We start from the raw sequence: 13,188 nt of genomic DNA, 5'->3' as shown, positions 1-13,188 counted from the left end.
TGATATGGATGTAAATTTATTTAAAATAATATTTTGATAATTGTTTTTTAATTTCCAGATAGAATTGTTTAGGTCATTATTGTTTTTAACCTTATTATAAGCTGATAGCTATTTTATACTAGGAGTAAAAGTGTCACAGCTGCCATTTTTCTATTATTTCCTTGCACTTGTATTATTAGTAGTATTTTTAATCTATGCGTCTTTGTAGCCCTTGTTCATTTTAAAGCTTATCTAATTAGTAGTATATAAACCCATAAATCCACTTAACTAAGTAGACATAAATTATAATATGTTGAGTGCAAAACAGATAAATGAGAATACAACTGTTCCTAAGTATTAGAGCTTAATTTCTTTATTTTCTTAGATTAAAAATAAATATAAATAAGCCATCTTTATCTTACATACTGTCTTTTGGAGACCATTAGTTTAGGGTGATCTGTCTCTTTCTTCTTGGCTGATTTTAAATATGATTATTGAAAATTTGCTTGTTAGAAAAAGACAGTCATATACAAGTAAGCTTTCATTTGAAACTATAGGAGCCTTTGGTTGATTGAAATCTGTCAGGTTTTACACGCATATCTAATTCCTACTTTTTGAAATACTTTAAATACATTATGCTTCAAGCCATTGCTAACGATATAGCTTTAAAGTGTGTGTGTGTGTGTGTGTGTGTGTGTGTGTGTGTGTGTTTCCTCCAATTTTCCTCATTTTCTTTCTGTTTTACAGAAAGAGCTGTCTGGTCACAAAAATATCGTGGGTTATTTGGACTGTGCTGTTAATTCAATTAGTGATAATGTATGGGAAGTGCTTATCTTAATGGAATATTGTCGAGGTAAGTAAGTATCTCTCTGCATTTGTATCACACTAAAAAAAAAAAAAAAAAAAAGTTCCCTTTAAAATAGGTTAATATGTGTCTTGGTTTCTCCCAGGGCAGCTGTCACCTGATTTTAGATGCTTATTATTGCAACCTCAGCTTTAATTATCTGCCTAATTAAGGAAGGCTGTTAAAAAAATATTTAAAACCTAGTCATAGTTGCTGCAGTGATGACTTGAGCATTTAATCTTATATGGAAAATTAGAAAAATACTGTTGGGTTTAAAAGAGGGTATCTAAGTAGATAAAGAGCAGTTATACTTCCTGCTCCCTATACAATTTTTTATGATCCAACTAAGAAAAACATAATGTGTCAATGTTAGTATTGTAAGAATTTTACCAGCTCTCTACCATGTTATCTTTAAATCATTAAATTTAACAGTTTTAGAGGATGCATTTTGATCTGTAATCCTCATAAACCTGTATTATGTAGTTTTTTTGGATCCCATTGTGAATATCAGAAGATAGAAAGCCACATTTTATTTGGGCCTAATGTGGTATTTTTAAAGAAATATTTACTTGTGTAGTGTGCCTTAAGAATAATAACAATAATAATAAATATCTAACAGTTTTTTCCCTTTAATGTGTGTAAAGGGGGCAGTTAATCCGGTTTCTACAAAACTGCTTTATTTATCAGGCTGTATCTGGCAGTTTGGGTCTAGAGAACCCTGGTTTCTGTTTAGACTCTCTTTAGACTGTTGTGATTGTTATTTCCATTCCAGGAACTCTTGTAGTTTCCTGAAGGTTGGAGGAAGAGAGTGATGTGGTGGTGAAGAAAACACGGTCTCATTTATTGCAGTCTTGTAAGGAGGGAAGAATAGAGGAAAATGAAGTGAATCAGTACTTCACGTATCTGTTGTGAAGTTCTTGTAACATATTTTCACATATAATATAAAAATAGATGTTCTTGATTGTCTTCTCTTATTTATAAAAGGTATCTTCTTTACTGTAAACCATTGTGACCTCTTTTGGGAGAAGACACTGATTTTTCTCTACCCCATTTTCCTGAATTCTAGCGTTTTTGGTGTTAATTCTTAGCTGTATTGGAGTTGACCAGTAGTTCTCAGCTACTTGTAATTTTTTAAAGATAATTGAATCAAACCTAATTATACACTAGATGAGTTTGTCACCCAGAAGACATTTTAATAGGGGAGCCAAATTAGCTTCAATTTTGGGGGGCAAATTTTATTTTAAAGTGGAATTGCTTAAGCGCTATATTTTAAAGAAGACATTTTGTTTCTATTATTTTTATCTGGTAGTAGAATCAGCAAGCTTTATTTTATATGAAATTTGAATTTTTACTAAGGTAATTCATAGCAATGATTGTGAAGATGGTGTAGGACTAGACAACGTTTCTTTCTGTTGCATATAAGGGCACTATGAGTTGGAGCTGACTGAAAGGCAGCTAACCACAATTCATGTATGTGGTTTAAAAAGTCCAGTTACTATTAAGCTTCAGCTAAATTAGTACTAACCACCCCCCATCCCTCTCTTCTCAAATCGTTGAGATGTATTGTCGCATATTTACTTATGTATTTCTGTGTAGCAGTATATAGATGAGATCTGTAGTTTTACTGAGATCATAGAATATAAAAAGAAGGAACCTAGAAAATTGGAAAGTATGTGATTTTGGATATGAGGAGGCTCTTGAAGCAAGTTTGCTAGTGCTCTTTCTGATTTTATGTTTTAGATATTGCCCCCAGAAAAAGATGAGGATTTTACTTCTAGTGTAGTATATTGTCAGTTTTTGGGTTAAATCAATAAGCAGTGTTTACATCATTTTGTTTGCCATTACAACTGAATCATACTGAAGTCTATAATGGCTTTTTCTTTCTTGTACATCTTTTTGTTTTCCCTGAAGTTAATAGCCTCATTTTTTATTTGCCTGATTTTCTTCATATGTATTACTATTTTAGTCCTACATTCCCTAATAGAATTGCATATCCTTATGCAATATGTTCAAACATTTTAATATTTGATTAATTTCATTTTCCCCCCTTAAGTTTTTCCTTGGGGAAACTTCAGCTCTCCTACTGAAATTTGAACAGCACAGCTGTTATCCTGCGAATTCCCTTTGCCTTCCTTCTTAGATTCTCTGGTACTCATACCTCCCTCCCGCTTGTTTTTACTGCCTCAGTTGGTAGAGTACATTTTTCAGTAGCTTTCTGATAATGGATTTATGGGAGGAAGCAGCTTTGAAACCTTGTGTATGTAAAAATTTACATCTTTATTCTATACCCACATTTGATGTTTATTTTGGCTGGCTAAAGAATTCTAGGCTGGAAATAATTTTAAGCCTGAATTTTGAAGGCATAATTCCATTTTTTCCTAGAATTGGCTATTGAGAAATCTGATGCCATTATGAATGATCCTCAGTCTTTGTGTGTGACCTCTTTCCTCCATGGATACTTTTAGAGTTTTTCTTTTATCCCTAAGATTCTGAAATTTCAAGATAAATGTGCCTTGTTGTGGATCTTTTTTTTTTTTTTTTTAATCTTTTTTTACTGGATACTCAGTTTTTTCTCTTCCATTTTTTCTGTTCTCTCTTTCTGGACTTTTTATTTTTAGGATGTTAATCTTCCTAGATTATTCTTCTAATTTTCTCTGTTATTTTCCTTCTCTTTTCTATTCTACTTTTTGTTTAACTCTATCTTTCAGTCCTTCTATGGAAATTTGTATTTCTGCTATCTTGTTTTTAATTTCTGAGAACTGTTTTTAGCTCTTTCAGTGTTCTTCTTCTTTTTAAAAATACACTATGATCTTGTTTTATGTGAAAATCTTTATTGTCTGAGGATATTATAGTTTTTAAAAAGATTTTTTTCTGTTCCTTGCATTTTTGTTTTTTTCTGAATTCTTTCCTTTTTGTTTCTATGCTCTCTCTCATGTCGGAAGCTTTCTTCAAATGTATTGCCGGCTAAGGTTACTTGCGTATGTTTAACAGATCAGAAGGTACCTTCTGAGTGAGCCATTCTGTCTTAAGAGAAGGAGTCCCAAGGGCCTGAGTGGCACATGCTCAGTACTTTTTCTCTGACTAATAAGTTCCTTTTTCTCCCATGAAGGAATGATTTTTTGCAGGGGCGGGGGAGGGGGGCTGAGGCAGAGTAATTGGAGAGTGAATCTTTTCATCTTACTTTCTGTATATAATTGCTAATTTTATTACATAAAATTGCTTAGGAATTAAGGCGCTTTTGTAAGGGAACTGATGTAATGTATATAGTTCAGGCTCATTATGTTATATAGCGGATATGCCACTTAAATGGTTTCAGATATCAAACGTTTAAAATCATCTTTTGTCAAATGCTAGATCTTTTTAAGTTTGTGGTTTGGCAGTGCTTAATGTGTTAATATTCTGATATATAGATTAAAGAAATCATGTGCTTTTGGTATCAGACTCCTAGAAAGTAGGGTTGTGATATTTTGAGTATATTTTTATTATTTTATGAAAAGAAGCAATTTCCATTTTTTTTAGGAGGTATTTTACAGAAGTCCCCATGGGTAATGTATCTGTTAGCTTTCTCTTCTGAGGCACCTTTTGGGTAGATTCAAACCGCCAACATTTCAGTTAGTAGCCAAACACTTAACCATTTGTGCAACCCAGGACTCATATCTGTTAGCTTTTAAATAATAATTTTTAAAAAATCCTAAAACTCAGTAGCTTAAAACTACAGTTACTTTTATTGTTGTAATATCTGTGGGTTGGCTACTTTAGAATGAGCTTGATAAGCTGGTACTGCTGATTTTGCCTTATTCAGAAAACTCTGATTTTAAATAATGAAATTTTGTATGCTTCTACATTTGAATTGTGATTAAAATAAATATAGTTTTTAACTTTCTCTGGAGACTTGGCTTTTGTGATTCAGGTTTTCTGGCCCAGAGATCTCCGGATGGAAGTAACATTTGTTTAAAATTTATTCTGCTGTTTACAACATTGAAAATTTGGAAGAATTGGAATGAGTTCGAAGTTATGATTTCTTTAGCTGTGAAATGGTATTTCTGGTCGTGAATGAACACCGAGGAAGTACTTTTCATCCTGTTTAATTTTTAGTTAAAACCAGTTTAAGAATAGATAGACTCAGAGACTCTGACAAACAAGGGGATGGAGGAAGGAGCCTCTAGATACCCTGAGCAAATTACAACTGAATGAACCTGAGGTTGGGGATTTATTAGGCAAATTTGAATGTCCTTTCTGCTTTAAAATTCTAAATGAAAAACCAATACTTCAGAAAACACGAGAGTTTGATGTTTAGATAGCAACAATAAAAGGAACAGGTGTACACGCACCTTCTTACAGATTACATAGTAGTAACCATTCATTTATCCAGCCTTATTAAAGAAAAGTTTCAAGTTAATAGTCTTGTTTTTTTGCCCTCCCAAACTTCATTTTTATTTGAATGTTCTTAAAATATAACGATGATTAACTTTTTCTTGATAATTAACAATTATCATTATTTGACTGTCAATCATTATAGTATATTGTAATATGTAATAATCCCGTTAGGACTCAATGGTATGTGTGTGTCTATTTGGATTTAGTGAATTCCTCTGTTCCATTATCTCTTACTTTGCCTAGACCATTAGCCTCTTACTGGTCTCTCCATTTCCACTCTTGTAACCCCCTCTTGTCTCCTAATTAGGGAGATATTTTAAAAAGTAAGATCAAGAGGTGTAAAAATGGCATGGGAGCGGCGTCTGACCTCCTGTAACTTCACAAGGGGGAAGGAGAATCAAGATCAACAGCCCAAGGCTGATTCCTGCGAGGCAGAGGATAGACATGCCTCCTCACTCAGCCATCTTTACCAATTCTGACACCAACTGTCCCTTTGATGGCACTCTCTACTTCTCTGCTGGGTTTGATAATTCATTGCAGTGGCCACATAGAACTCACAGACAATACTCATGATTATGGGGTTTGTTAGGGAAGCAAGAGGTTACAGTTCAGGTTCGGGAATGCTCAGGATACAGTTCTTCCATCAGGACAGCCTCTTCCCAGCTGTGCTCACAGGCATACCTGTCTGGCCCCCAGCCTCTGCCATTCTGGAGCAAGTGTTACAAAGCTCTCTTAGCTCTGCTGATAAGTGCCCAGAGGCCCCCTACTCCACCAGCAAACCTCCTGCCCAAAGGCACTTGGCGTTCTCGCTCTGTGGGCCAGGAAGCCCACCACGCTGTCTCCTGCCATCATGTCTCTGCCACTGCTTGTCCAGCTCTAACTCCTCCCTCTCTGTCTCCTGGCATGCTCTCTGCTCCTGGCTGTTCTTCATTGGTGATGGTGTGATCTTCTCTTTGCTGTGGAATTGGCTCTCTTTTTAAGCCTAGTGGGATGGCAAAGCTGACAGATCCCCTCGGTAGGGTTCCATATACCTTATTAGCATTGTCCCACCCAATCATTTGGTGGGAATTACAAGACCATGGTGAGAAAGGCCACACAAAAGCATTTCACCACATAGCAAGAGGTTTCCTTGTCTCTCAAGATAAAATCCAAAATATGACTGACCCCTGTCTGCCTCTTCAGTCCCTTTGTGCATTCCTTTTTTCTCTGTTTCCTAGACCATGCACCGGCTTTCTTGAAATTATTCAGTCATCAAACTCTTTCCCAACTGGTGGTCTTTGTACATGTTATTTATGTTGCTCCTTTCCCAAATCTCTGCCTCATTAATTCCTAATTAGGTTCCTAAGTGGTGCAAATGGTTTGTGCTCAACTACTAACCTAAAGGTCACTGATTTGGACTCTCACCGAGTGGTGCCCTGGAAGAAAAACCTAGTGATCCGCTTCCCTTAAGATTATAGCCAGGAAAACCCTGTGAATCAGTTCTGCTGAAACACAGGGGGTCTCCATGAGTCAAAATTGACTTGATAGCAGTGGGCTTCTCGTAAATCTCTGCCTTGTTAATTCCTAATTATCCTTTAGTCTCAACATTAATACCACTTCCTTAGATAGGCCTTTTCTCCCTCCCATTCTCCTGCTCCAGTATAAATTTAGGGCTCCCATATTAAAGTCTCTCACATTCTTATTGTGTGTAATTATGACTTATGTATTTTTTGATGTGATTGTTTAATGTTTGTGTCTACCTTTAGAACGTAAATTCCATGATAATAGAAAACGTACTTTTGTTCACCACTGTTTACACAATAACACGGTGTTAAAAACTGTTTCAACAAATCTAAGACACCATTGTTTATAAGATAGACCCTGATGTCAGAGACATTAAGATGTTAAAAAATGCCCAATAGCATTAACAGGACATTATCTTAAGATGTTCTCATCTCAGAGATGTAAAAATGTGGAAAAAAAAGTCTCATTGAATCAATAACATATGGTATAATAAGCATCCTTGTATGAGAATTATGAAAAACCCAGTTTTCCATTATCTGAGACCATAAAGGCATTTCTTATTTTGTGATGACTTCATTTTTAAAAACATGTCTTCTCAAAACTAATTTTTTGGTTAGCTGGTCAGGTAGTGAATCAGATGAACAAGAAGCTGCAGACAGGTTTTACGGAACCAGAAGTGTTGCAGATATTCTGTGATACCTGTGAAGCTGTTGCAAGACTGCATCAGTGTAAGACTCCAATAATTCACCGGGATCTGAAGGTAATGCTTTCAGAAAACTTACAGATCAAGTAACAAGGTTTAGACTTTGGAGTTAAGATGTTCTTGGACTATTGTCATATAAACCAGGTTTTATTCCCTGTACCCAGATTAATTTCTCCATCCTTTGCTACATTTCCTGAGGTCACGTAAAGAAGACCGACTGTGCATTTGCAATTGTGCTTTCCATGACCCTGAGATTTCTAGCATGGCCATAGGGGTGGCTTTTGTGCCTCCGACTCTGGTTCTCTGTTTTACATAGTAGGCTTCTTTAAAAGGTTTCATTTGAACAAAGAAATCTTTGCTTCTTTGCTTGAGAAATCTTTGTTCTTTGATTTTGAACAAAGTGTGAACATCACTGACACAGGCTGAGTGACCTTCACATCGTTTTTCCCTTTCAGTTCAACATTCCTCCTATTTGCTGTAATCCATACCAAGGTGTTTTCAGGAGATATTGGAGGAGACCTACAAATGGGTCTGTTTACCTGTAATTTGGAGGTGATTGTCTTTAAGGTCATTTTATCTTATCTTCTTGTGAGTTCCTGACCCCTTGTATTTGGTACCTATTTATTACATTGGAAAAAGTCCTAAAAGGGTATTGAACATTTCTGGTATTACATTGCCAGAGATATAATTTAGAGCTATAGATGTCCTTTTTGATGCCCACAAACACTAAGATTATAAAAAATCCCCCTCCTGAAATGCTTTATGCCCAGATATCTCGATGGCTATTCTTTCCCCTCCTTCAAGTCTGCTTAGATTTATCTTGTCAGTGAGTCCCATGCTGAACCACCCTATATATAATTACAACGTGGCAGTAATACTCTCTACCCGCTCTACTTTTTATTAGCGCTTACCACCTTCTAAAATACTGTATAATTTACTTGTGTATTATGCCTAATGTATTGTTTATTGTCTGTCTTCTCCTGCTAGAATGTAAGTTCCATAAGGGCAGAGATTTTTGTCATTTTTAGTGATGTATCCAAGCATTCAGAACAGTGCCTGGCAGACAACAGTGACTCAAATATTTATTGAGTGATTGATTCCCTATTCTGACTGATTGTACAAAACTTATGAAAGCACCATCCAGGGAACCTTATAGTAAAAGAATGCAGGCCCAAGGCAGGACTGAAATGCATGACTCTAGACCTTAACTTGGCTCACTAGTATAGCTCATCTCAGCTCATCTTTTGAATATGCAACTTTTACCCTTTCCTTCATAGTTTGGTATGATTTGTTTCCTGTTATATCTCATTAACTTTTCTCATACTAAGTTGATTTTTTTATATGCTTATTTGCTTTATTGAGATATAATTCACATGCCCTATACTTCACCCTATGAAAGTGTACAGTTCAGTGGTATTTATTTATTTTATTGTGCTTTAGGTGACTAAGTTCATGTTTTCAGCTGAGTCTTCTTAATTTAAAATTCAGAAGACATTAAACTGTAACTGCATGATTTTTTATAGTTCATATTTCATATTTTTAGTTCTTTTTAGATGTGTCAATTTATGCAAGCATGCATCTGAGTTTAAATCTTTTTTAAAAGTAGACTAAAATGAAATATAAGGAGCCCTGGTGGTGCAGAAGGTTAAGTGCTTGGCTGCTAACCAAAAGTTTAGCAGTTCGAACTCACACAGCAGCTTTGCAAGAGAAAGACCTGGTGATCTGCTTCTGTAAAGATTACAGCCAAGAAAACCCTATGGGGCAGTCTGCCATATGGGGTTGCTATGAGTTGAAATTGACTTGTTGGCACCTAGCAGCAACAACAACAACAAAATGAAATATAGAAGAAAAATTATAAGAGAGGTAGTTTTAAAATAGTTGTTAACTTATGTTAACTTGAGAACTAAAAAAGCTGTTATTAGTATTTTTGAGTGTTTACCATGTACCAAGCACTGTTTAATCTTTAATCTTCATAGCAACTCAGCAAGATAGTTATGCATTTTCTGCATTTTATAGCTGAGAAAACTAAGAAGGAGGTATTACTTAGCTTACAACTGTCTGCTTCCAAATACTTTTTCTGTATTATATTGAGTCACCTGAAAGACACCAGTAAGGAAATGGTAGCATGAGTAATTTGAAAGAGTGGAAAAAAAATGAATTTGCTCATCTAAGAATGTATCATAAAATAGTGTGAAAGCCATATAACAGGATAATAATATCATTTGAGTTCTTTCCATATAGTAGACGCTGTTGTAGAATGTAGTAGAAGAAATTAAAAAGTAGGTCCCATCTTTATTGCACTATGTCTCACGGGAATGAGTTCAATAAGCTCTGCCAGTGCAAATTTTAGATATTCCATTTATAGATTTCTTCAAATATTTCTAAAGCACTTTGCAAGTTTTAACTAATTTAATTTTCACAACTATCCCACTTAGTAGATATTATGGATAAGAAAATTAAAGCAAATTGTCAAAGGCAACACATGATAGGAAGTAGCAGATCTGGACTGTGAACCCACTCTCATTTTCTAGAAACTGTACATGTAAGTGGTTTATTTTAGTTACTAAAACTCTGGTCTCCAAGTTAGGACATAAAGTCAAATTTGTGTTCTTCAGTGTAGTATTTTAGATAAAAACAGCATTAGGAGTCAATCAGATGCAGAATTTAAGTGGTTTTCATTATTACTTGTCTGTAGATAAGCAGAGGAAACTTGGTGATGCAGTGGTTAAGAGCTTGGCTGCTAACTAAAAGATCAGCAGTTGGAATCCACTAGTTGCAACTTTTACCCTGCGGTACAGGGTCGTTGTGAGTCAGAATAGACTGGATGGCAGTGGGTTTGGTTTTTTGGTTTTATAGATAAACAAAAGTGTCAGAAAAGGAGAATAATGGAGGTGGAGTAAAAGAGAAGCTGGACTCTCCTGCTGCTAGATCTCCTGTTTCATAAAAGCAGTTTTGAAGAGGATTTAGGGTTTCTTAACCCCTGCACAAACCATCATGGGGTGGGAGAAGCGCTTCCTTGTGCTTAGTAGGAGAAACAGTAGACATGGCAAAGTACGTGTTTGTTGTGGTTCATTTGTCCTTCTTCATTTGAGGTATCTTAGATGTATCTATATATATATATATATACATATATATATATATATGTATATGTATATGTATATATACATGAGGCATAAGCCCTTCGTCTTTATTGTATAAAAGTATAGTTTTAAAAAGATAATTTTTACTTTGAAAATACTACTAATTACTTTTTTTTTTTTTTCTTAAGGTAGAAAATATTTTGTTGAATGATGGTGGAAACTATGTACTATGTGACTTTGGCAGTGCCACTAACAAATTTCTTAATCCTCAAAAAGATGGAGTGAATGTAGTAGAAGAAGAAATTAAAAAGTAAGTGACATCTTTATTGTACTTTATGTCATGGGAATTTTAGTTAGCTTGAATCCAACCAGCTCTGCCAATACAGATTTTAGATATTCCATTTATAGATGTCTTCAAAATGTTTCTATGCCACAGAAGCAGATTACTTTGTCTGATCTATCTAAGCAGGAAATACATTTTACCATGGATACAGCAGTTTTTCATCTACATTGTAAACAGATTTATAAGGAAATTTGTTAAATAAGCTGTAGTAATTAGTAGAATCATTAAAGGGAATTTAAAGTGATTGTTGAGTTCAATTAAATATCTATGTTTTTACTGATACTGAAGATTTATGCTTAATTGCTATGGAAAATTAAATTTAAGTTACTTGAAAACGTTTATGCTTTTACTTCATACTTGTAATTTGAAGAAGACTGATTTCTCTGTGTTGAAGACAATGTGGAAAACAAACGTGAAAATTGTATAAAAGTACTTTTATAATAGTATACTGGAAAGTTCTCTGGCAGAAATGTAAGTCATACCTGCTTAATGTTTTCTTAACCCGTGGTTGTCTGAGCATCTGTGAGGACTTATTTCCTGACTTCTGACTTCTTTCCAGTTTTAGAAAATGGAACTGTTTGTAAATCTTAGATTACCTTTATAAAATGATACAGAATGGATAAAGATCTGTCAGAATAGGAATTTCTTAGTACTTGTCTCTTCTAAGTTAACTTTCATCATTTCCTCACAAATTTTCAGTTGTTTAAGACTCTGTAGGAGCTACCATTTGAACTGTAGCATTTCAGGAATAACTCAAATAGAACTGATATTACTCTGACCCATTTGTATTATTCTATGATGATTATATTAGATTTCATAAAAACAACTCCTCAGGAAACATATAAATGTCCTGAAGAACACAAGGCAATGAATTATTGAATTGGCTTCTTGGCGATATATGTACACAACATGTAATTTTTTAAAAACTTACGGAATTGTGATATATAGTGGCTGCTATAGGATCTTGATCAAACATCTCTGACTTGCCAGAAGTTTTCTTTTCTTGCTGTTACAATCTGTGGCATAAAGTTCAGTTGAATTTGCATTAGTGATGAACCCAAGTTCATGGGGGTACTTGTATTTTGTGGCCCAGTTGAGGAGTTAGCAGGCTAACCATTTATTCAATTAACAAGTATTTATTCAGTGCCTATAATGTAGCAAGGAGCCCTGTTGGTGCAGTGGTTAAGAGCTATGGCTGCTAACCAGAAGGATGGCAGTTCAAATTCATCAGCCGCTCCTTGGAAACCCTATGGGGCAGTTCTGCTCTGTCCTGTAGGGTCGCTATAAGTAGGAATTGACTTGATGGCAACCGTTTTGTTTTTTTTTAAATAATGTAGCAGGCACTGATCTTGGTGCTGTGGGTATAGCATTGAAGAAAACAAGTCCTGCCCTCGTGCCACTTATATCCTGGCTTCTTAGATCATTCCTCAGCAATAGAATCATTGAGAATGTCTCACTAGTCAGGCTCATTTGGAAAGTACAGGATGGTAGAATGTTTAGATACTTCTTTAAGAAAAATGTGTATAAACACTCAAAATGAATCTGAAATTATGCAATGATATAGGAAGTACATCCATATTATTCTGATAATTTTTGCCATGAAATTTGAATACTACTTCATTAAAATGTTGTGTTCAAATTAGATTTTTGTATTTATAAAATTTATTCATGGTGTCTTTTAGTTCCAAATAGTTTGTGATGGCAGTCAGTGTTACAAGTATACTTAGCTATTGTTGTTAGTGTAGTTAGAATTATGGCAACTAGATTACTTTTCAAACAATGTCAATTATAAAACCAAACCCAAAGAAGATTTACTACTCTGTGCGAGGAAGTATGTTAGAGTCCATAAAAACAAACTCCTTAGTTAAACATGAAGTATTTGAGAGGGTGGAAATTTTCATTTCAAATTAATAGACTAAGATATTTTGATAAGGAGACTACTATAGTTAAATTGTATTATTTCAAATAAGTAATTCAAGGAAAACTATACATTGTCATTATTAAAATGTTTCTAATATTAAATAAATAAAAATGCATATAGATGTCTTGTATTGTTCAATCCTTGACAGGCTTTTAGTGAACTTTTTTATAGTATTAATTCTATGTAATGTTACTGAACCTAAAAATTTTTGTAGTACTTCATGTAGAATCAATGTAGTGTCTGTCTTTTTTTATATCTCCACTCCATTTCACTTATTTACTGCCAGGTATACGACTCTGTCATACAGAGCCCCTGAAATGATCAACCTTTATGGAGGGAAACCTATCACCACCAAGGCTGATATCTGGGTAAGACCAAGACAGGCTGGAATTTGCTCTAGCTAAATAAAGAAATCTGAGTTAAATTGACTACCCGCCC

At 34.7% G+C, this 13,188-nt stretch overlaps 1 protein-coding gene across 2 annotated transcripts in view; it reads left to right on the top strand.

Moving 5' to 3' along the window:
- The window catches only part of BMP2K (BMP2 inducible kinase), a 156,824-nt gene that overhangs the window by 62,537 nt on the left and 81,099 nt on the right, over positions 1 to 13,188 (top strand). For both annotated transcript variants that reach the window (XM_023737609.1, XM_023737608.1), the window contains exons 3-6: positions 727 to 832; positions 7,321 to 7,463; positions 10,675 to 10,796; positions 13,037 to 13,118. In XM_023737609.1, coding sequence (XP_023593377.1) covers positions 727 to 832; positions 7,321 to 7,463; positions 10,675 to 10,796; positions 13,037 to 13,118 — 453 coding nt within the window. The remainder of the gene's footprint in view (positions 1 to 726; positions 833 to 7,320; positions 7,464 to 10,674; positions 10,797 to 13,036; positions 13,119 to 13,188) is intronic.

This window comes from Trichechus manatus, unplaced genomic scaffold, assembly GCF_000243295.1.
Source record: "Trichechus manatus latirostris isolate Lorelei unplaced genomic scaffold, TriManLat1.0 scaffold00105, whole genome shotgun sequence".
NCBI classification, from domain to species: Eukaryota; Metazoa; Chordata; class Mammalia; order Sirenia; family Trichechidae; genus Trichechus; species Trichechus manatus.
This window is presented reverse-complemented; position numbering and strand designations above follow the sequence as displayed.